The 24,118-nt window shown below is 36.9% G+C and overlaps 3 protein-coding genes across 5 annotated transcripts; all 3 read right to left on the bottom strand.

Annotated features, from left to right (window-relative positions):
* Positions 1–1,247: 1,247 nt before the first annotated feature.
* On the bottom strand, positions 1,248–6,247 carry LOC148549848 (Prefoldin chaperone subunit family protein). 2 transcript variants are annotated; one of them, XM_088496073.1, is made up of 5 exons: positions 5,785–6,247; positions 3,803–4,661; positions 2,505–2,770; positions 1,638–1,707; positions 1,248–1,510 (listed from the first exon to the last, which is right to left on the bottom strand). In XM_088496073.1, the coding sequence occupies exons 3-5, from the start codon at positions 2,604–2,606 to the stop codon at positions 1,458–1,460; spliced, it is 225 nt and encodes a 74-aa protein (XP_088352199.1). In that variant the 5' UTR covers positions 2,607–2,770; positions 3,803–4,661; positions 5,785–6,247; the 3' UTR covers positions 1,248–1,457. The 2 variants fall into 2 exon arrangements, with proteins under 2 accessions (XP_088352199.1, XP_088352198.1); XM_088496072.1 differs by lacking the exon at positions 3,803–4,661 and having other exon boundaries at positions 5,785–6,235.
* Positions 6,248–8,528: 2,281 nt separating this feature from the next.
* Positions 8,529–9,551, bottom strand: LOC148549847 (uncharacterized). Its single transcript, XM_088495807.1, has one exon. It carries the CDS (start codon positions 9,549–9,551, stop codon positions 8,529–8,531), a length of 1,023 nt encoding a protein of 340 aa, XP_088351933.1.
* A 7,355-nt stretch (positions 9,552–16,906) lies between these two features.
* LOC107612988 (uncharacterized protein At4g37920) lies at positions 16,907–23,673 on the bottom strand. Of its 2 annotated transcripts, none has more exons than XM_016314801.3 (7): positions 23,334–23,673; positions 19,669–19,828; positions 19,117–19,454; positions 18,512–18,680; positions 17,890–18,134; positions 17,441–17,628; positions 16,907–17,358 (listed from the first exon to the last, which is right to left on the bottom strand). In XM_016314801.3, the coding sequence occupies exons 2-7, from the start codon at positions 19,808–19,810 to the stop codon at positions 17,199–17,201; spliced, it is 1,242 nt and encodes a 413-aa protein (XP_016170287.1). In that variant the 5' UTR covers positions 19,811–19,828; positions 23,334–23,673; the 3' UTR covers positions 16,907–17,198. The 2 variants fall into 2 exon arrangements, with proteins under 2 accessions (XP_016170287.1, XP_016170285.1); XM_016314799.3 differs by having other exon boundaries at positions 19,117–19,457; positions 23,334–23,657.
* Positions 23,674–24,118: the final 445 nt, after the last annotated feature.

Below are 24,118 nucleotides of genomic sequence, written 5' to 3'. Positions count from 1 at the left end.
CCCCATTAAAACTTTAACCTTATCTTCTCACCTTATTGTAAAGATATTTTGTACCAGCCTTGCTCTTTCAGCCTCGTACACCGACTCCAACTTTATTACATTTTATTCTTTTATATCTAATTTATGATTTTAGTTTTATATAAAGTCAGTGTAAGAGTCGCTCATCCACAATTATATATGGCCATTAGGGGTGTGCATGGTCCGGCCCGGCCCGAAGACCCGGCCCGGTCCCAAACACTTTAGGGGCTAATTTGGTGTGATTTCATTGGGTCTAGGGTCGGGTATGGGTCTCAAAAATAGACCCGATCATTATTTCGGGTCGGGTCCGGGTCATAGCTCGGGTCACCCGAAATCGGCCCGGTGACCCGGTCATCATACATAATTAATATTTTGTGTTATTAGTGATGGATGATGGCTATTATTATGTGAAATTTAAGTGTTGTAAACCTTAATATTTTGTACTATTAGTCATTATATATAAGACTATAAGTTAATATTTTATGTTTAAAATGCATAAGACTTTAGACTAATTCATAATCTTGTGTTATTTGTATTGATTTAAATATTTGGTGTTATTAGGCAATATTAGTATTGATTATAGTTATGCTTTAATTTTAGAGAAGAGTTGGTTCTTATTATATTTTTCTAAGTGAATTTTACCATGTCAAATAATGATTGGAGTCTTGAAAATTTGGATATTTTTACATGCTAACTTACAAGAAGGTATCAAGGTAATATAATGTTAACGACCCGGTTTTCACCCGGTTTTTACCCGGTATAATCGTGGCCCGAAAATGTATAGGTTTCATCGGGTCTAGGGTCGGGTTCGGGTCTAACAAATAGGCCCGGTATATATTTCGGGTTGGGTCTGGGTCACATCAAACCCGGCTTCACCCGGCCCATGCACACTCCTAATGGCCATATAGTCAATAGTATTTAACCCTAGCTAGTTGCCAAGTTATTTAAAAGAATCACACATATGGTGGCATATAATTAGATAAATATAAATTTTGTTATTCTAATAACACATTCAAATTAATTTCTTTTAATAAAAAATAACTTTTCATGAAGCTTACATGAAAAAAATACAGACATCTTACGAGGTAAGTAGTGTACTAAAATAAGTTAGTGGGACAAATTTGAACCAACAGATTATCTTGATAGCATCTTGTTCTCTATAACAATTTCTTCGAAGCTATCAAATGTCCATAACCAATCAAAACACAAATAATAACAAGAGTCGGTAATGAAACAAAATTCACAAGGGATAAATTTCAATTAGAGTTCATTTTGTAGTGTAGAACAAACATCACTAGTAAAATGCATTTCACGTTACATAGCAATTGGACAAAAGAAGAAACTTCCAAGTTGGAACATAGTCCCCTAATTACATTATTGCCCTCCCTCATAGGTCAGGAAATTGTTGTTACTTACCAAGAAAGAATTAGGCTTCATGGCTACGAAGAAGGATTCAGATTTCTTAGCTTGGCTTTGACTGAACCTAGTTGCTCTAACCAACATAAATTCAGGGGGAAAATATGTTATTAGAATTGTTTGGCACCTTCAAACACGGGTATCTCCTAAGAATTACATAAAAACATGTGAGAAGAACAGAGTCAAAGGTGAATAATTCTTACTTTGTTCAGTTGTTGTTGCTTTCTGGATGGTTGTGCGAAAATATAAGTTGCAATTTCTCTGATACACAGCCTGCAGCAAGAAAACAAAGCATGTCCTTTTAGACCTATTGGGTAATTATTTTAGAATAGAAATTGCCATGAAATATAGACATTTTTTTAAAGGCTTCCTTCATACATGTACGGATTTTGTATAGAATGACTAAATTTGTCAAGTAATGATTAGGAGGATGAGTCACCACTCCCAATTATTTTTCAAATTCGTCACTCTTTTTTCAAAGGTAGAAACTTAAGTAAAGTTAACTTTATGTAAAGTTAATAGCTGAGAATCGTTAAATAATTTGATAGGTTTAACTAAATTGTCATCAACTTCACATGAAATTAACTACAAATGAGTTTTTACCATAAAGGACGAATTAAAATTGCAAAGAACCACTTTATCCTCCATGTTCTTTGGTCAGGGACAAAATCAGAGGTTTACTCTTAAATTAACCTCCTAAGGACAATGGTTACAAATTTGATAAAAATGTGAACTAGTGCTACATTACATTTCTCAAGGGAATAAGAGGATAAAAGTAAGTCACAGAATAAACACGTAGAGTTGAATTCATATTACAACTAAACTAGTTTTCCTAACTCAAGAAATAACCCAATAGCAAGCTAGCAACATATGATCCAAAATTGTAACTATTCTTATTCCAATTAATTTGTATAACTACACTTAGGTCCAGTACAGTTCCAATAAAAGCCAGAAAATAATTTATTGTTCCCATCAAACTCAAGAAAGTGGGAAACATAAAAACCCTAATTGAATATCAACACCCTAGAAGTAATGGAGAAAGAGTAAAAAGGGGGTAGTAAGGTAATTACGGAGGAAGAGGGAAGGTTGTTGAGCTCAGCAATGGCAACTTCGTGGCGCCTCAGTTGCTTCGTGCATTCAGCAATGGCGTTCGTATTATTGCTTGAACTCATCGTCTTTTTTTTTTTTTTTTTTTTTTTTTCCGATTTGAGATTGATTTGAGGGGTGGATGGGGTTTTCCAAGGTTCTGAAAACCGAACCGGTCATCGAACAACTCTAATCATTGGTTCATTGGTTTATTGGTCCAACCGGTCCAACCGTAATCTAACATGAGAAACTGTATATAATAAAATAATAAATAAATTATAAATAAATACTCTAAAACATAATTATAGTCTAATATAAATTTTAAAATGTCTACTAAATATAAAGTACTACAACCAAAATCTAATATAATCTTTGATTTCAGCAATTATTAACAATTTCTCACTTATTAGTCATTATATCACTATTGAACTCATTAATATAGTTACAAGAAACAAAAAAAAATCATTGAATTAACCAAACCAATAATAAAATATTCCATCATCTATTGATCTAGTTAATTAAGTTAATTCAATTCATCTATTTCTTCATTAAAAACAAAAATGACAAATTTATTTTTTCTCTAACAAAAGACTAATCATGATGAACAAATAGAAGCTCTGACAAACTTTTAACAAAATTTTCAGTATAATTTTAATAAAGATTAACAAGATCTTCAGCTGATTATAATTTTAGCCAAATTCGAGCACAATTTTAACAAAGATTAACAATTTTTTTTTCCAAAAATTAACCAAGAAAAAAAAACCAGCAGTGAACTAATCATTCAATGATTCAATCAACACCAAGAATACTGAGTATAGACTATAGAGTACCGAACAGCACTGGAGTATAGCTAATCATTTAATGATTCAAGTTATGGAAGGAAAAGCTATAAGATGGTTCAATCATCGCTAACAACTAGATATGTGTTCAATCTTGCTAGAATCAAACAACAATTCAGCAATCATCAACCATCAACCATCAACCACAATCTCAAATCTAATATCAGCAACAACAGAAATTATAGATTGCAAATTAGTAATTACGATGAAGCAGCAACACAAATTTGGCAACAGAACCAACTGCAACAACTAAAAAACTGCATGCTAAAATTCAAAAATCAGAGATGCAGTAGAAGTAATAGAACTGCACATTGAGAGTTTATATCTAAGAAATTCAAATGAGCGAAACATGACCACACTCAGCTGTGGATCTGTTGTCGCACGGCGGAGCAAAGCAATGGCACCGAGGTCGGTGCCTCGGTGAACGAGGAAGGAGAAGATACCGTAATTGAAGGCAGCGACAGGGTGCTGAATGGCAACGAGGACGGAGGTGCAATGAACGGTGGCGCGATGAACGAGAGTGGCGCTTGTGGTTCTGCGGGGGGTTCTTCACCGCAAACCCGCAAACAAGCACGGCGGCGTTCACGCTACGCAAAAAAGAGACAACGGGAGCACTGAGCACTGACCTTCGGCGAGCAGAAGAAGACGACGGCGACCAAAGGGCAGACGAGGACAACGGCTACCACAGGGCAGACGAGGACAACGGCTACCAGAGGGCAGACGAAGACGACGGCAACCAGAGGCCAGACAAAGACGAAAGCGACCAGAGGGCAGACGAAGACGAAAGCGACCAGAGGGCAGACGAAGACGACAGTGGTGGTGGAGGCTAGGGTTGCCGTTTGAGCCTTTGGAGTTTGGAGGCTAGGGTTGCTTTTTGATTCAGGAAGGGGGCTGGGGGGTCAAGCATGGTCTTCCCTCTTCAAAGTTCAAAGCAAGGTTCAGAAAAACCGGATCGGTCATCGAACCGCTCTAGTTACTGATTCACTAGTTCATTGGTTTAACCGGCTCAACCAGAAAAACCGTTTTATAATAAACACCTGATTCTATAAAAATTCAATGAATAAAGCAACTGGTTCTAAACACTCTTCTACTGCATTTTTTTACTTCAAAAGGGGATCATAAACAACTAGTTCTATGAATAAACAAACTACAATGATATGCAATGCCAAAAATAGGCCAATGATAAAATAATAACGGGTTTCTCTCTTCAATTCTATGTTCAAGCTGTAGCATACCAGAATCAACAGAATAATACCGTTAAAATAGTCTTCCTTCTAATTCTTATATACCTCAAAGAATTTCCTACAAAATGAAAATTGAACACAACACACAGCTTTAAAACAAAAACAAAACAACACTCAGAAATCAATCACCTCTTCTAAACACAGCCTTAAAACAAAACAGAACAACATTCAGAGTATGAGCATTAATCACAAAAAATTGATTTCTGAAACAACAAAAACAGCAGAACAACATTCAGAGTTTCAGCATTGATCACAAAATATTGATTTATGAAACAAAACAAAAACAGAAGAACAACATTCAGAGTTTGAGCATGATAACAAAAAATTGATTCCTGAAACAAAACAAACACTGCAAAACCAACAGAACAGCATTTAGAGTTTGAGCATTGATCACAAAAAATTAATTTCTGAAACAAAACAAACAATCAACAAAACAATGAAAACATGAAGCATATAATAAATCAATGATCACCAATATCCAGCAAGAATCTCAAAGACAACGATAAATACACAACAACAATTTAGCAAATAAACAAGAACAAGACCTAAATAGAAAATCCAACAAATTAAATCACATAAACCTAACAATTTAGCAAATTAAACAACAGCAGCACAACAATTTAGCAAATTATCAACTTAACAAGTTCAAGAACAGAAATCACAACAAAAAAATAAAATAAAAATGACAGAAGAACAACAGAACAACAACACAAGAACAATTAGCAAATTGACAAGCTTACACTAACAGTTAAAATTTACCAGAAGAACACTAATACAAGTGGAATCATCGTGCTAATATGTTTTCTACAAAGATGCTATTTGTGCAGCTAAAATTTCCTAATTACTAAGATCCAGTTATTCTAATTTCACATGCAATCAACTTACTAAGTTTCTAAAAGCTAGAAATGATAAAACCAACCCGAAATATGGTTAAAGCATTTCATCAAACATGTTGAGTGCGGTAAACTTGAAACTAAATAAGAGAATTCAAAGCTTAGTATCAATGTGATAGAGAAGAGAACATAACTATTGTATACTTTAATTCAGTCTATGAAAAAAATCCAAACCACTGCCAAATCAAATAGTTACTTATTGTAATAGAAATAAGAAGTTGCAGAGTTTGAAGCAGAGTATTGGTGTTGTGTGAGTGTATTGTCTGGTGGTGGGTTTAGGGAACTCACGGCGGCGACAAAAGAGAGCAGCTCGACGGCTAGGTGGAGCGCGCGGGTTGGTCGCAGAGTTTGAAGCAGGGCAACGTGGCTTCCAGACGAACGCGAACCCGAACGGTGAACGGCGAGTGAACGCGAACGGTGACCCCCGAGCAAACTTGAACGGCGAAGAACGCGAAAGAAGACGACGGCTGAACGAAGACGCGAACGTTAACGGCAACCAACGGCGGCGGAAGCGCGGCTGAGCAGACAAAGACGACGGACGCCGAGCTCGAGGAAGCAGCTGCGATCGGTGACAGCGAACGGGGGTTGAAGACTTGGAGCACGAGGGAAGCTAGATAGACGGACGGACGGCGGCAGTATGCCACTCCTTGCGGCGACGGTGGTGTAGGCTTACAGTGATAGGGTTTTTTGGCTGAGTTTCTGTCAGTGAAAGAACGGGAGGGAGAAAGGGACAACGAAACGAAGGAGCTTCAGAACCAAGAGTGAAAGTAAGCAAATTTAGCAAAAACGACGCCGTTTCTTTTAAACCGGTCGGTTTTTTGTCCAATTCAATCGGCCGAAAACTGGCAGATTCGACGGTTCTTCTCGGTTTTTAGAGAAGCGGTTTTAAGAGACAAACCGGATCATAATTACTGCCGATTTACGGTTATACCGGTCGAATCGGCCAGTCTGATTTTCAAAACATTGGTTCAAAGACTCAGCAAGCCTAAAACGGCTTCGATTTCTTCAAACCGGACGGTTTCTTGATAAATGGTTTCACATGTCTGACAGGACCAATCCAATTGACCAGTTCGATCCGGTTTTTAGAATTATGTTTTATCAAAAGATAAGTACTAAGATTATTCGGCCTCTCAATAATAATAAAAATGTGATTCCAAAATTAAATTGGAAGTTTGGAACCAACATCCGATCTTAATTGGAGGAAAAAAATAAAGAAAATAAACATAATATAAAAAAAATACAAAAATTAAGAATATTTTTTGAAAAAAATAGGGGAATTTTCCCTGATTTTTATTATTTTTTTTCTTTAAAAAATGACGAGTACCATAGAAGGAAGAAAAATTAATGATGATCAGTATCTTTTTTTTCGTATGATCTATGAAGCACAGATATTTTGCTGAGTTGCTGTGTCCACGTGTCAAACACATTTTAGATACGACATTCATCGACATTCGTTGGACACGCGTATTTGCTCTGTCTAAATCGTGTCTTAATAAAAAGTAAAATATTTTTTACTTTGAACACACCTAAATACCATCACATGTCAGCGTGTCTAATCTTATTCTTAACGCATATTCTTGAAATAAATTTAGATATAGTATATATTATTATTTATTAAAATATTTTAAATACTTGATATAATTAAAGTAAGACATTAAAAATAATTAAAAAATTAATTTATATTTTAATATCAATAAAATATTAAAATACCATTATGATTTATTTAAAAAATACTTTATATTTTATATGTATGCATGTTCCCTGTATCTTATAAGATTTTAAAATTTACGTGTCGGCATGTATCGTATCGTATTCCATATCGTGTCATATCGTGTTCCAATTTTTTTCATAGAAATTGAATGAAAAGTGTGAAATAAAATGCAACGGTCAGTAAATATGGACAATAACTATACCGACATAGCTATAATCTCTATGCTAGTCCAACATAGCCGAATTAGGGGGTCTGTCCAAAATGATATCTAAACATAATAATGATATAACTAGAAATATGGAGAATTTATTTGAATAAAATAAGAGGGAGAAATGTTTATTCAAATACAACAATAGCAATATTTTTATTTGTGTGTCCTGATTTATTATTATGTAAATCGTGGAAAGTTATCACGGTTTTACTATTTACACATAAACCGTAATAAGTAAGCACGAATGAAAAAAAAATGGGCATAAACTGCGATAAGTAATAACAGATTATGCATGAATATGGTAGGTGGAAATCGTGCTAGATTCCCACGGTTTATGAGTAAACTGTGTGAGCATAAAACCGCTTGGAAGTGTATAAATACATAATTCGCGTTAAGTCATGACCGATCTCATATGTGGTGGGGCAAAATTTGCAACTCTGAGAGCTTGAGAGAGAATCTGGGAAAGTCTTTGGGGTGGTTTTCAGCCTTTGGGTGGTGGAGTCATGTACGACGAAACTCGCATATACCGATTAAATGGCGTTGCGCACGTGGCTGGAAACATCGACCAAGAGGTTAGTTATACTACCTTATTATTATTATTATTAGAGAAAATAAGAAACCAATATGGGAAATAAAAAATGTCTTGTTATTATTGTTGTTATTGTTGCAGCCTACTAAGGTTATTACCTGTGTTAGGAGACAACATAATATGTCTCTACGCGAACGGATTATACTGTATTTGGAGACCGTGGGCTTGTATCTCTTGGCTAGGCTGAACAGTTAGTGGTTCTGGGTTGATAAGCCTCTACTTAGCGCATTCGTTGAGAGGTGGCGCCCTGAGACCCACACCTTTCATATGCCGTTTGAGGAGTGCAGTATCACTTTGCAAGATGTGGCATATCAGCTAGGTTTGCCCATCGATGGGAAGGCCGTTAGTGGGTGCCTGACTGACTTTGAGAATCTGATGGAGAACGGAAGACCAGCATGGGAGTGGTTTAGGGAGTTGTTTGGCGAGTTACCGCCGCCGAATAAAGTCAAGCAGATGACGGTTCATAGACATCGGGGATCATGTTAGTCAGCCACAGTTCTTTATGAATATAGCAGACATGCTTAGGGACGACGATGCGACCCATTATAGGCCACAGATGCCGGATGTTCAGTCCCAGTTTGCCGAGTGGATCTCAATGAGCCGGCACCAATCCCCATCTGTGCCTCCGCCATCTGTCTGCGGACCACGAATAGCTCAGCAAGCCTCTCGTAAGTTGACTTAACCAATGAAGTGACCAGGAGGTTGCGAGTTCCCTTTAACACAGAATTCACACATTCACTAATGTTGGTTGTCATGTGCCCAAACTGTCTCCCGCTATTCTGATGCTGGGTCCACTTGTCATACTCCATCCGATTGGCCAAATCACACATGGCCGGATTCTCAGTCCGCATGATGTCAAACCAGTAATAAAACTCCGCTTCAGTCTTTGCATAGGCAGCATTCACCAACATCCTCCTTGCGTCTTTACCTTTGAAGCTTAGGCTAAAATTCGCCGCTACATGACGAATACAGAACGCTCGAAAAGCACGTGGAGGCAGCCAACCATTCTCGGGGGCCTCATGGGCAGCCTTGATGCCATTATGCCGGTCGGAGATAACAAGAATACCCACCTGCGGCGTTACATGCGATTGTAGGTTGGACAAGAAAAAGGACCATGACTCCGCATTTTCTCCCTCCACAAGGGCGAAGGCTATCGGGAGGATATTCGAGTTTCCATCCTGCGCAATCGCCAACAGCAGCGTGCCTCCATACTTGCCATACGAGTGGGTACCGTCAATGCTCACGAGGGGCTTGCAATGCCGGAAGGCCTCAATTGAGGGTGAAAATGTCCAGAAAAGGCGATGAAAGTACATTGTAGACTCATCGACCTGATCCCCAAGTTTAATAGGAGAAGTCTTCAACACTGTAACTGTCCCGGCCATGGTCAACTGGACCCTTAGCATCCAACGTGGCAACTCGGCATACGACTCTTCCCAATCTCCGTATATTTGTGCTATTGCCTTCTGTTTTGCCATCCAAACCTTCCTGTAACTAGGCCTGAACCCATAATCGACTTCCGTTGCTTGTTGCAAGACTTTTACCATTACCGCAGCATCTGCCCTAATCAACGGATAAATCCTCGCACAGATAACGTGGTAATCAAGCTGCCAATGATCACTGGAAATGGAGGTAGCCAAGCAAGTGTACGGACCGTTGTACCTCCTAACCTCCCAAGTGCCCTTTCGTGCACGAAACGATATGCGAATCAACCAACTACAACCCTTGCCAAACTCCTTGCATTTCCCATGATACTTCAGAGGATCCGACTCTAAGACTCTTTACTCAACACCTCAACGGATGCTGTAGTCCTTCACACTCAAAACAGCTTCATCTTTATTCTGGAATGATTGCCCAATCTGAAACTCTGTAGAAGAACCCCAATAGTAGCACCTTCGTCTGCCTGTTGCCCTAAAGCCTCCAAGTTTAGAGTGGAGAAGTGCGGAGGGTACTGCTGTGTGCCAGAACATGAAGGGCCATGCTGTGTATGTGGATTGGAACCTGTGTCATCATCGCTGTCCCCAATTATATCTACAGGATCCTGGTCAGAGTCATCGTCCCGCATTGCATTCTCAACTCGATCAGATTTCCCGAACCCTTGAACATCGTGAATCATGCCACGACCAGTATCCACCTCAAATGTCTGCTGCCAGACCCCACGATTCTCGAACGGTACAGAAGCAACTGCCTCCGTTCGATCTAAATCAGCTGCAAAGGAAGGGGATGCAACCTGTGGAACAGTTGGTGCGCCGCAAGCATTGAACTAGACGCACCGCCCACGGCAGTCGAGCTATGAAGTGGAGCTGATGCCCTAGAACTATCGACACCAACCTCCAACTTCGCATACAGCTCGTGTAATCTGACCTCTGGAAAACTCTTAACACAATGAAACAGAACCCGAATATCTTCATCGGCCGCTATCACAAACGTATCATACTTAACACCGGTCGACACACCTGCGATGGGAATCTTATAGAATAGCTTCTTCACCCACTTGCTCCCAAATACCCCAAACTTCTACAAGATGCTGTTCTTTACATCTGACAAAGTGCTTGATGAACTGATAAATACACTCAACAGTTCTCTGTCAGTGAACTTCACACCGTATTTTTTGCTTCTTTGAATTTTCCCAGAACAATGCACTAAGACAAGAAAACTCTCTTCCTCACTTGCCATTGTGATAATGCTCCTCTTCAACACCTTGAATCTCACTCATATATATAGAATTTTTCTCTTCATAAACTGTGGCAGATAACAAGGGTTTCTGCATTTCCATATTCCTTCGTAAACCGTGGCAAGTAACAGAGTTTTATGATCAAAATTTTCTCTACATAAACCGTGGTTACTTACCGCGGTTTATGCCCATTTTTTTTCATTCATAAACTGTGCTTACCTGCCACGGTTTATGTGTAAATACTAAAACCGTGGTAACTTTCTACGGTTTACATAATAATGAATCAGGACACGCAAGTAAAGAGATTGTAATTGTTACATTTGAGTAAACGTTTCTCTCTTTTATTTTGTTCAAGTAAAATGCCCTAGAAATATATTTTAGGAACATACTTCTTAGTTCCAGTCTTCCCAAGTGATCTTTCCTAAAAATATGTTTAGATATCTTGATTAAACTCATAAGTGGAGAATATATAAAGATTGAAATCTTTGTTGAATAACCCCCTCCACTCGATCAAATAAGTCCATGATAAAATCATCCCAATTACAATTGTCAAAAGTTGCTTTTCAGTAACAAAAAAGTGGGGAACAACAACATAGTGGGGGACAACATTTCCACAAGCAAGGAAGCACTATCGTAAGTTCGTAACCACCAGGAGGAAATTTCCAAATTAGAATCAATGTCCAATTCCATAAGCAAAATTGGCCAGCCAATCACCGACCTCAATGATGAAAAGCAAATAGTTAATACATGCAATATATTCATATTAGTAAGATTGACCAAATCTGTATTTTATTCCTCATTTTTCTGGATTTAATTATACACACAGGATTAAAGGGGGGAATAGATACAAAAGGCTGTACATTTATCTGCAAAAACTACACCTACAAATATTTTATTCCAATTCTCAATTTCCAATATGTCATTTTCCTATCTCAAATATGGCATACCATACGCAAAGTTCACATTCCCCTACTCTCACCCAGTTTTCAACATCGTATTGAAACTAAAATAACCAGGACCTAACTTTATATTAGACGCTATAATTATCAAGAATTGTCTAGCTTTTTCCCTGGCTTAGCTGATTCTATTGTTTAAAGAAAATGTCTAAACCCTTGAATCAATGCGTTTAATTCATGGCTTACAGATTGGTAGACATCTAGGACTCATGCTCCATATAAAATGATATCAAGCTTGTAATTCAAATAACTTGCAAGAACAAGCTTGAAGAGAGAAAGGCTAATAATACAGCCTTGAGCAGAGAAAATAGAAGAGAGTAGAACGAGATTGAGAGAAAAATGAATTTTGGAATGATTCAATTAATTCAGAGAATTAAAACTATGTGCATTGTATATAGCTGTACAAATAGAAAGAATAAATAACTAACTAGTGGTGTAGGACTTAGATCTAAGGACTAACTAACTTGCCAGCTACACAAAACTAATTCTACAGCTATACAGAGAAAACACTAACAAATTGCTATTTTGTTGCATTTTCAGTTTCATTTGGCAATGCAAAGCATGTAGCTGTATTATGTTACAGCCCCCTGCAAGCTGGTATTACTTGGGTTATGCAAATCAAGTAATCCCAGCTTGGAAAGCAAGTGAGAAAATGGTCTGGGAGCAAGGGGTTAAGTGAAAAGATCTGCAGGTTGCTCACTAGAGGCAATGTGCCTGAGATTAGAAATTCCTTCTTTAAACTTGTTTCGAACCACATGACAATCTACCTGAACATGCTTGGTTCTCTCATGGAATACATGATTTGATGCAATGTAGATAGTCAAATTATTGTCACAAAAAATATCGACCGGAAGAGGAGGGTGAATGTCAAATTCTTTTAACAGCTTGGGTAACCAAATAAGCTCACAAGTGCCATTAGCAAAGACACGATATTCAGCTTCTGATGAGGACCTTGAAACTGTGGCTTGCTTTTTACTCTTCAAAAAAATGAGAGTGTGGCCAAGAAGGAAGCAATAGCCACTAATGAATTTTCTAGTGTTTTTGCTAGCACCCCAATCAGAATCTGTATAACCAGAGAGTTTAAAGGAATTGTTGGCCGAGAAGAATAGGCCTGTTGCAGGGGATTGCTTTAGATATCAAAGGACTCGATAGGCTTTCGTTAAGTGAGCATCAATGGGTGAATCCATGAACTGAGATAAGCACCCAACTGAATAGCTAAGGTCAGGTCTTGTATTTGTAAGATATAGAAGTCTGCCCACCAATCTGCGATACATGGTTGCATCAGGAAGAGGAGAACCTGAATCCTTAGACAGGGAGGTAGTATACTCCATAGGCATAGAAGCTGGCTTGGCACCAAGTAAGCCACAATCCGTGATTAAGTCTAATGCATATTTCCTTTGATACAGTGCGATACTGATTTTGTTGCGTGCCACCTCCATACCAATAAAAAACTTGAGGATGCCAAGATCCTTAATCTTGAATTTATCATCTAAGAAAACCTTAACGGCCTGAATTTCATCCAGATCGTTCCCTGCCAGCACTAAATCATCCACATAAACAAGGATGGCAGTAAATCTTGTACTGGTGGATTTAGTAAACAATGAATGATCATTTTCAGATTGAGTAGCAAGAGCAGCAGAGAGTTTGATGTTCCACTGGCAACTATCCTGCTTCAAGCCGTACAAAGACCTCGTCAACTTGCAAACTAACTTGGGATTTGAACACTGCAGTCCCTTTGGAAGCTTCATGTAAACATCTTCATGGAGGTCGCCAAGAAGGAAAGCCGTATTCACATCAAGCTGATGAAGGTGTCAGTTCTTCGCTGTGGCAATGGCAATGAGAACTCTCACAGTGCTCATCTTCACAAGGGACTAAAGGTGTCAATGTAGTCCACTCTAGGAATTTGAGTGAAGCCTTGGGCAACAAGCTGCACTTTGTGTCTCTCAATGGTGCCATCTGGATTGAATTTGGTACGAAAGATCCATTTACAACCAACTGCATTCTTCCCAGGAGGAAGAGGAGTGATGATCCAAGTCTTGTTTTGCTCATGAACAGTGAGTTTTGCCTCAATGGCCTTCCACCAGTAATCATGCATGACAGCCTCAAAATAGTGTTTGGGATCCGGGTTATTTATGAGTGAAGAAGTAAAGGATAGGTGCTTGGGAGAGAGAATAATGCATATGACAAATGATGAAAAAGAGGATACTTACAAGTTGAAGGTAATTGGATAGCATTCATTGGATCTCTATGTGATGAAATGTGGAAACAATGAAAATCTTTAAGATAAGACAATTGTTTTCTTTCTTGTTCAAACCTTCTAAAAATTGGTACAGCAGGTGGAGGTTCAATGTTAGTGGATGTATGGTTTAATGGTGCTTGTGCTGATGCTGGTTCCAATGCTAAGGATGATGAAGAAGTAATTATGTCATGAGAGATGCCACTGGCAATGCAGAACTTATAGATGAATCTGATGCAATGCTTATGGTGGAAGGTGCTGGTGTGTTATGATGAGATGCAGCTGTATTATGTGTGAAATTATCATAATAAAATGCAAAAGGGTCAGAATTTGACAACTTCAATGGATGTTGATGCATGGAAGAGAGATCATTTGTCACTTGTTTAAAAGAAAAATGGTGCTCATAAAATTCAGTGTTTCTTGATATGAAAAGCTTTTTTGTTTTCAAGTCAAACAGAATATATCCTTGTGTCTGACTGATATCCGAGAAAAATATATTTTCGAGCTCCTGGATCTAATTTTCTTCTACCAGCACTTAAAGTAATGGCAAAAACAAGACAACTGAACACCTTGAGAGAATTTAAATCTAGTTTAGCATTGAAAAGAGCTTCATAAGGAGTTTTATGATTTAAGAAAGTGCTTGGCAGTCTATTGATTAAATGTACCGAATGTTGCACTGCATAGTACCAAAAATATTTTGGAACATGAGAATGAAATAAAAGTTCTCTTGCAACATTCAATATGTGTTGATGTTTCCTCTCAACAATTCCATTTTGTTGAGGAGTCTCAACACAAGATGTTTGATGCAATATTCCTTTTGAGTTGTAGAAAGAATCCATTTTAAATTCCATTCCATTATCTGTTCTAATTTGTTTCACAGTTTTATGAAATTGGGTTTGCACCAGTTGAACAAAATTTTGAACCAATTTCGCAGCTTCTGATTTCAATTTCATGCAATAAATCAAAGTGAACCTTGTTTTATTTTCTACAATAGTAAGAAAGTATTTATAGCCAAAAGTTAATAGAATTGAGAGTGACCCCCAAATATCTATGTGTATTAAGTCAAAAACACTTTCAGAGTGTGTTACTAGTAGAAAATGACAATTTCTTTTGTCTAGCAAAGTGACAAGAATCACAAACATGAGATGATGAGATGCACTCGATGAATGAAAATGTATTTTTCATTATGGACATTCTGCTATATGGTAGATGACCTAGTCTAGCATGCCATAAGGCTCCTAGATTTTGCTCCATTGTCAGATTTATTGAGGGTATATGAACTGCTGGTGTAGTTAGTTTTCAGGGTTGAGCATTCATCACATAGAGATCACCAATGACGTTTGCCCAATCATCTTCAATGATGGGAGTACCTGTATCTCACAAGAAGAATCAGTGAATTTTAATTCACAATGCAATGATTTTGTGAGTTTAGAAACTGAAATTAAATTATATTTGAAGCGAGGTATGAATAAAATATTGGTAAGGATCAAATGGTTCGAAAGTTGTACAATGCCACAAATGTTTGTAGTGGTGGTGGAGCCATCAGGTAGATTTACTAAGACCGGCTTCATGTAAAAGAAGTTTTAAAAGACTCTTGAAGGTAAGATGCATGATCAGTGGCTCCACTGTCAAGTATCCAAGAGGTTTTATTAAAATTTGATGACATACTCAAGAAATGCCTACCTTTTGGCTGAGTGAGGGTGGCTGAAGAAAAGATGTGGTTAACACTATTGGAAGCTGGCATGAATGGTTGTTGGAGGAGAGCCAGTAAAGTTTCTTTCTGATCTGGAGTTAACTCTAGTACTTTATTGCTACTCTTTTCATCCGAGCCAGAATCAGTGATCTCAGCACTGGAATTCTCAACTGTCCCTTCAGTGCTGATTTGATTAGCTACTCGCTGTTTTAAGTGAGCAGGAAAGCCGTTTTTCTTGCAGCAAGTTTCTGCTAAATGACCAATTCGATTACAGTAGCTACAAAGCTTGGAAGTGTATTCTCGACCATAGGATTTCTGAGTGCCTCCTCTACCTGTACTTCTCCCATGGCCTCCGCCTCTCGCTGGGAATGAACCACCTCCAGCTGAGGATTGCACTTCCAAAGAATTAGTTACAATTTTGCTACCAGACAACTCACAATTCAACTGTCGTTCCTGTTGAGTTAGCATAACTAGCACAGTGTTGATTTCAGGGAATGACTTCATAAGCATAATTTGTGATTTAACAGTGGAATATTATTCATTCAAACCTCTTAAAAATTTAACAACATATTCTTCAGATGTATGATCTCGAACGATTTTTAATCCACAAGAGCAACCGCTCACACAAGCAACACAATTAAGGATGGCATGTAAATTTTCTAATTCTTCCCAAATAGCCTTCAACATTGTAAAATAAGAAGTGATAGAGAGATCACCTTGTTTGAGTGCATAGAATTCCTCTTTTAACTCACCTACTCGAAAAACATCTCCATGCGAATAAGGATGCCTCAAATCGTTTCACAAATCTGCATCTGAACTAATCCACAACACGCTTTTAGCAATCTCAGGACTGAGAGAGAGGTTGATCCAAGAGAGAAAAAAATTGTTGCACCTGTCCCATGCTTCGAAAGTAGGATCGCCTTCGGTCGGTTTCGAAATCGATCCTTCAAGGAACTTCACCTTGTTCTTCGATCTCAGTGCTCTCCACATGTCATGCGACCACTGGTAATAATTTTGAGGCGTTAGCTAGAGCGGAATCAGAGGAGTTCCAAAACTTTCTTCTGGATGAAAAAAATAAGGACCGATCGGATCAGAAATGGTAGAAGAGGAGTCGGATTTGCCGATGTGTGCTTGAAACTGAGAGAATTGACACATGAAAGTAGTGAATCTCTCAAAATTTGTAGTGAAATTCGGATGAATGACTTGCATTCGGATCTGGTGAGTGATCTGTTATTTCTGACTTATCGAGCTTGTAATTCAAATAACTTGCAAGAACAAGCTTGAAGAGAGGAAAGCTTGTAATGCAGCCTTGAGCAAAGAAAATATAAAGAGTAAGATTGAGATTGAAAGAGAAAGGAATTTTGGAATGATTTAATTAATTCACAAAACCAAAACTATGTGCAATGTATATAGCTGTACAAATAGGAATAATAAATAACTAACTAGTGGTGTAGGACGTAGATCTAACAGACTAACTAACCTGCCAGCTATACAAAACTAACTCTACAGCCATACAAAAAATAACTCTAACAGATTGCTATTTTGCTGCATTTCAGTTTCATTTGGCAATGCAAAGCATGCAGCTGTATTATGTTACACTCCAAGTGCACCCATATTTTTAAGCTAAGCTCAAATTCACATGAAATTCCTTTCCACAACAGTTTTAAGGACCTCCAATTTTTGGATGACCTCTGGATTCAGCATATCCCTTGCTTCCCTAATAAGGGTACCTTCTGTGCTCAAATGATAAGTATCCACCACAGTCTTTATCCATGTGTGAAGTTTCTCTGGTGTCCTAAAAATTAATAACGAAATGGTTAACACAACTGTAAGTAAATTCTATTTCAATAAGTTTACATTCTGAAATTAATACATACGTATACAAGCTATCAACATCGATTCCTTCAAGTTCTTCTCCAGGTGTAAATGTATCTTTGAGAGCACACAGTTGTTCCTCAGGATCCTCAATTCTAATAAGATATTTAATAATTCGAATCTCTTTTGGCACAAGTCTCTGGAGGTTTCCCACGGAAGTCTTGTATAAATGATAAAGTACATCTTTTACCTGCATACAATAATATAAGAAAATGGCAAGATTTACATATAATGTTACGGCAAACATAAATCTGAAATGAGTAGACCCTTTTATGACATCTCTCCTTTAACAAAAATGGAATTCCCATGTGGTTACACTACCAGTGTACCCTAAATAAACTATATTAGTTGCAATAATCATACAAAAATTTCTTAACCTTCGAGCTCATAAAGTTAAGTAGATATATCAACGTAGATAGGAATAGGAAAATGCAGATTTCATCATCAATACCTCATCTTTCATCATGTTTGATTCCTTAGCAGCCGACCAAGCTTTGGTGATCATCAATACCAATGTGGAATCAAGTTCTTTTTTTTCAGCCAAACTGTCTATTTTTCTGCAGGCAGCATCAAGTGAGGGCGAATTGAAAATATCTTGGAATTTCAACTCTGCTTCATTTAACTTTTCCATGCTTTCGGTTGCATCATCATAGGCTTGTACAGCAGCCAAGCAAATGTTCCCAAGCTTTGCAAGTTCTTGTCACAAAAAAAAAAGGAGGTTATAAACAAACAAATTAATTAAATATGCAGGACTGAACTACCGCCATTAGTATTCTGAGGATCAATTAATATTATTCTAGTTTTTAAGTTTCGACCAAGGGTACTAAAATTTACACAAATTTAAGAGTCTAAGTTTCTTCTACCTCATTAAAGTTAATTTATGTCAAATGAGAAAAAACAATGTAATTGTTCAGAATACGTCCAAAACTCAGAACTGAATGAACTAAATGTGGCTTGATCATTTACAAGACAAGAAATGAAGATGACACATTTTGATATGAGATTGGAAACTAAATCCAAAGTGTTATCGAAAATAGACAAAGATGCTATAAGCCTGTAAAACAAAATCCTACCATTTTGCATTTCAGCATTGTCATAGTAGGATTCAGCTACAGTATGAAGGTGCACAAAGAATTCTTTTGTAAAATCTTTACGACGCTTGGCGACAATGTCAGTAATTCCTGATGGGTCCCCTTTGATCACTTCAAGTAGATCATTATGTCTTTGCACATCCTCATCAATCTGCACAAGAACTTTTTAATAAAATTGCAACATTCCCTACTTTATGCCTCCCAAATAAATACAGCTTACAGTAGGACTGCATTACAAAAATACAATAATGATCATATCCCATTCAAACTGTGGCAAAACAAAAATGGGGGACGAAAAAGCAAGGACATATTATTCTGTCCTTTCTTTCTTTCACACCTTGTCCGTGCACATAGCAATATGGTTACACCCTATAAACACTACAAATGGTATATCCTAAACTCTTAAAGTGCAAGACTATTTCCTTGATACAACCATCTGTCTTGTTAGGCCGTTACAAATGGTGTTTCCAGGGCTTCAAGCTTTGACCTGTAACAAATTTCCAGTATAAAAGTGTGGTTTGTACTATCTAACACCTTTTTTATTTCATATTCATTTCTTGTCTTACAAATAGTGCACATGGTAATACCTCTTTAAGCTTCCTTCCAAGGCGGAGCTGCCTCTCCTTCATTGTGGGATCAGCCTCGACATCTGCCCTATCCTGACATCGCTTGAAGAAATGGGGCCTAATGATGTCCCACTCCCTGCTAAAAGCCAGCAACCTCCTCCAATCGGTAGGTGTGGGCTTGTCAACCATGAAAACACCAATAAGCTTATCACACACCCTAACCATTCGACTCTCATCCAACAGTACCTCTTCTTTTCCACCGCCACCGCCACTGCCATCATCAACATCAACACTGCTTCCAGAGGAACTGGCAGAGGACAAGCCTTCACTAACAGTTAGACAGTGCCACAACCTTCCCCCTGCTTCATATCAAAAATAAAAAAATTGTTCACAATGGCAGCCCTATGATCTCTTGAAACATAGAACACAAACAAAACAAAAGAAAATATGGAGAAATTTTGTTCCGCAAGTTTGTATCCCCGTATAGGCATTTATACAAACAGATGGAGTGCAAACTTGAGTACTAGGGTAACTAACAATTGTAACTAACTGAATAATTAAGTGGTTAATTACCTGTGGTGGGAAAATTGAGGCGCGGAAATGAAAGAGAAGTTTTTGAGGGAAAAGCAAGAAATGGAGGAGTAGGTTGGGTAGCGGACAATACTAGAGGAACTGAATAATAGCGCAACGGAAGAATCATTGCGTGTGACTCCATTTAGCAATAACACAAATCCTGAAACACACAATGCTCTCTTAATTCCAAATTAAACTTGAAAAGTTCAAAATCACACCATGTATTCAAAAGATAAATAAAAAAGTAAGGTAATCATATTCTGGTACACATAGAAGCCTGAACAGGAGTGATTAAGATAAAAGTTAATATCAAAGTGGTGCTTTACAATCCTAGACTACCTACAGCCATCAAATACGGCTAAAATTGACATCAGGATGTGTAGCATCATGTAATTCACTCAAGTGAATCCTATTGAAGAAAACATGAAAGTTGAAACTTGAAACCAATCCAAAAATTGATAGTCCAACATAATGCTGCTCAATGTAGCTAGACTAATACAGAAAAGTTTACAGAGTTTAGCAAATCATTGTATCAGAAGACATATCATTAGACATGTACAATTCTCAGCAACAAAGTTCCAAGCAGTGAACAAAAAGAAACCCAACATGCACTATCCTTCTCTAATTTACCAGACAAAAATGCCATCCAATCCTCTTCTCACCCCCACAACCCCTTGCAAAAATAATCAAGAGCATAGTGGAGGGTGGGATCCTGATCATTGATCACTAATGGTAGGGTGCATTTCAAAACAGGAGATTTCAAAATCGATGGATAGATCCCTCAGAAAGCCAAGTATCAACATAGGAGGGGACACAGCTTCAAAATCGAAAACAGGTTTCTCAACCCCTTCACAAGCAAGTTGCGCAGAGGGAGCCCCCATGTTTGTTTTGATTTCGATTCCAGTACCCATTACAACAAAGTAACAGCTTATGCTGTGCTTCTACCTTCAAGATTACTAAAATTTTTCTCACAGGGAAAAATCCACCTACTGACGGAGAATAGAAAAACAGAAAAACGGCAGAACCAGAGCTAATCAACAATCAAATAATCACTTAATAAAAAATTAAAACCACAAAAAATTCCAATTTTTAATAACCATTCGATGACTTTTGAGCAAAGAACGAAGAACAAAGAATGAAAAATAAAAAAAAATGAAGTCATTGCCTTCGTTCTAAGCAGTCTGAGCAGAGGGGCAGAAGCGCGACCGAAACGGAGACCAGGAGGCGAGCACGACGGCTAACGGCGGCAGAAGCGTGGCTGAGCAAACGAAGAGAAAACGGCGTACGGCGAGCTCGAGGAAGAAACTGCACTTGGTGAATGAGGAGAAGGGTTGGAGACTCGGACTCGACGCCCAGACAAAGACGGTGGTGTTGAGCGTGACGGATGCCGGCAGAAGAGCGGCCGTGGAGGAGGCTACCGCTAGAGTTTGGCTTAATTTGGTAAAGTTCTTATTTTTTAGAAGTAAAAGCTAGTTTTTAAAAAATAATTTTTTAAGAAGTATAGTATTTATGTTTGATAAATTAAATTAAAAATAATTTTAAATAAACATAAGCAACAATAATTACGTTTGGTAAAATTGTTTTTAAAATTTAAAAATACTATAAAAAATATAAATTTAAGCATTAAATTTTAAAATTCGTTAATATACGAAGTTATATTATATTTTTTAAATTTTGAAAAGTACAGACCAATTTTAAAATACTCCACCTTAGATACTTTAAAAAATACTCCAACCTTTTAAAAACTACAAACACAAGTACATAGTCTTTTTGTACTTTTAAAAAATACAAACACGTATTTAAAAAATTTTACCAAACCTTTTCTCTTGTTTTGGGGGAAATCTTCGTTTGAATCAAAGAATGAAATTCAATTGTCCTATTTTTATTAGAAAATTATTTTTGTGGAATAATAAAAAATTATTTTTGTCCTATTTTTATTTTTAGTATTTATTTATAATTTATTTATTATTTTATTATTTTTTCAAATGAACCATAGTTAGACCAATAAACTAATGAACTAATAACTAAAACGGTTCAATCACCGATCCGATTTTTAGAACCTTGATTTAGCTTCAGCTTTGGTTCGAAAGGACTTTGAATTGGTAATTTCCTTTGCTTTTCTTATATTATTATATAAGGACTCCATTTTACGCTGTAGTGCCTGCTTTACCCTCTATTCTTCTTTTTTTCCCTTTAATTTTAGGTTAACAATAATCTTGTAAATGTTATATATTTCATTTTTATTCGCTTTTTGTAACAAATAATTTAGTTTAGATTCTTATAGTAATATTGAACTAGTCTTTATTATTCTCCTGAAGCGAAAATTCATTGAATATTGCATCAATAAATTTGCCTTTGCTTGTTTCATAACTTAGAATAGACACACACAAGCTTTTTCTATATAATAACAAAATAGAGCCCAAAAAAAAGAGAAAAAGAAACATACAAATTATACACTAGCAATTAAGGTTTAAAAAATCTGAACCATTCTAGTTACTAGTTCATTGGTTCATTAGTCTAATCGGTTCAACCGTGATCCAACCAAAAAACTGTTTTATAATAAAAAATAAATAAATAAACACCTTACAACATAATTAGTTCTTTATGCACTAACTTTCTTCTTTTTTTAGTTCCTTATTTCTTTTTTTAATCCAAACAAAGATTCAACAACAAAAATCAACAATAATAAAATTTCCATCATTCATTTTATTCAGTTCAAAACAAGATCTAGCTTAACAAAATTCAATAAATAAATTCAGTTTAATGTAGGAGAGAAGACTCAAACATATAGATAAAAGCTCATGCTTTTATATTGAACAAATAAAAGCTCATGCTTTAGTATAATTTTAACAAAGATTAGCAATATTTTAGTTTTCAACTGACTGATCACAATTAAGAAACTACACTAGCAATGCCACATCACATCACACCACACAATTTATACATAATTCCAACCAAGTTTGGAAAACCAGATCTCTTAGCAGCAATAGATAGAGGTCCTTGTAAAATAGCACCATTAGTAGTGATATTATGTTTTCAAAGACATAATACCATAAGCAGAAAGCAAATTCTTATCGAAATAATCAAATTTTAAAAGGTTGAATAATAGACTAGAATCAACTTTGCCAAGATATGCAGGATCTCACTTGGTACATATCTCATTAAATTCACCAAATACTGACTGCTGAATGCTTTTTCTGTCAAGGCATAGTTCAAGTGCCCGTAGAAGGCATTGGATTCTACAGCCTTCATACATAGTATCTGGAACTGCTGAATTCCAAACCCAGCAGATAGCATGTTTTCAACTTCAGGACATAAATCCAATTACAAAGCCAAAGCTAAAGAACAAATATGGAAGTAAAATTTAACAAAATTTTGTTATACTTTGGCAGGAGTCTCATTTGAATAAACAAACCATTTTCTCATTTTGATGAATTTATATTTTTTCATATGATTCAGAGAGGAACGAAGTTAATCATTCAACAAGTTAATCATCCAACAATTCAATCTGAGTAGCACTAGCAGTAACAAAGAACCAAGAATGAAAAATTCAAAAAGGAAAAAGAAGCAATCTAAGTAGCACTAGCAGAATCCTAAACCTTTGTTCTCACATCTGAACAGACCATTAAAAATATGAAGAACAAGCCCTAACAGTGAGCACTGACCTTCGATCTGAGCAGCAGACAAGGACGGCGATCAGTTGAGTGCGACGGCAACCAGACGACGACCACTGTTATTCCTTCTTCTTCACTTCACCACTGACGACTCACGACAGCACTCTGCCAGATCGAACGAGAAGCAAGGGGGCAGAACTTCAATCCGAAAAGAAAAAGGGAATGGCTTTATTGACGGAAGACGCCGACCAGACGACGGCGATCGAGCTCGACGAATGGACGGCGGCAGTGGCTCGATGGACAGGCGACGGCAGTGGCTCGAAGAGAGGGTAGGGTTGGAGAAGGGGGATTTAGAGTTCTGGTGGAGGCTGAGAGGGAGGCTTAATTTGGTAAAGCTTTAGCTTATAAAAATTAACTTTTAAAACATGGATTTTTAAAAATAGTAGTATTTATATTTGGTAAATTAAATTAAAAATAGTTTTTAATAAATACAAGTAACATCAATTTTTTTTAGTGATTACAAGTAACATGTATTTGGTAAAATAATTTTTAAAATTTAAAAATACTATAATAGACATAAATGTAAGTATTAAATTCGAAAATTAGTTAACATATAAAATTATATTAAATTTTTAAATTTTGAAAAATACAAGTCAATTTTGAAAAACTCTATCTTTGATGCTTTCAAAAATACTCTGATACCAAACACAAAATAAAGACTTTGAGCTTTTAAAAAACACAAACACCTCTTCAAAAAGTTTTACCAAAAAGTTTTACCAAACCAAGCCTGAAAGTTATCTGGCTAAGCCAAATTTGGCAAACAAAAACGAGAACGT

The sequence above is a fragment of the Arachis ipaensis genome, chromosome B8 (assembly GCF_059453495.1).
Source record: "Arachis ipaensis isolate K30076 ecotype BB chromosome B8, ASM5945349v1, whole genome shotgun sequence".
Taxonomy (NCBI): domain Eukaryota; kingdom Viridiplantae; phylum Streptophyta; class Magnoliopsida; order Fabales; family Fabaceae; genus Arachis; species Arachis ipaensis.
This window is presented reverse-complemented; position numbering and strand designations above follow the sequence as displayed.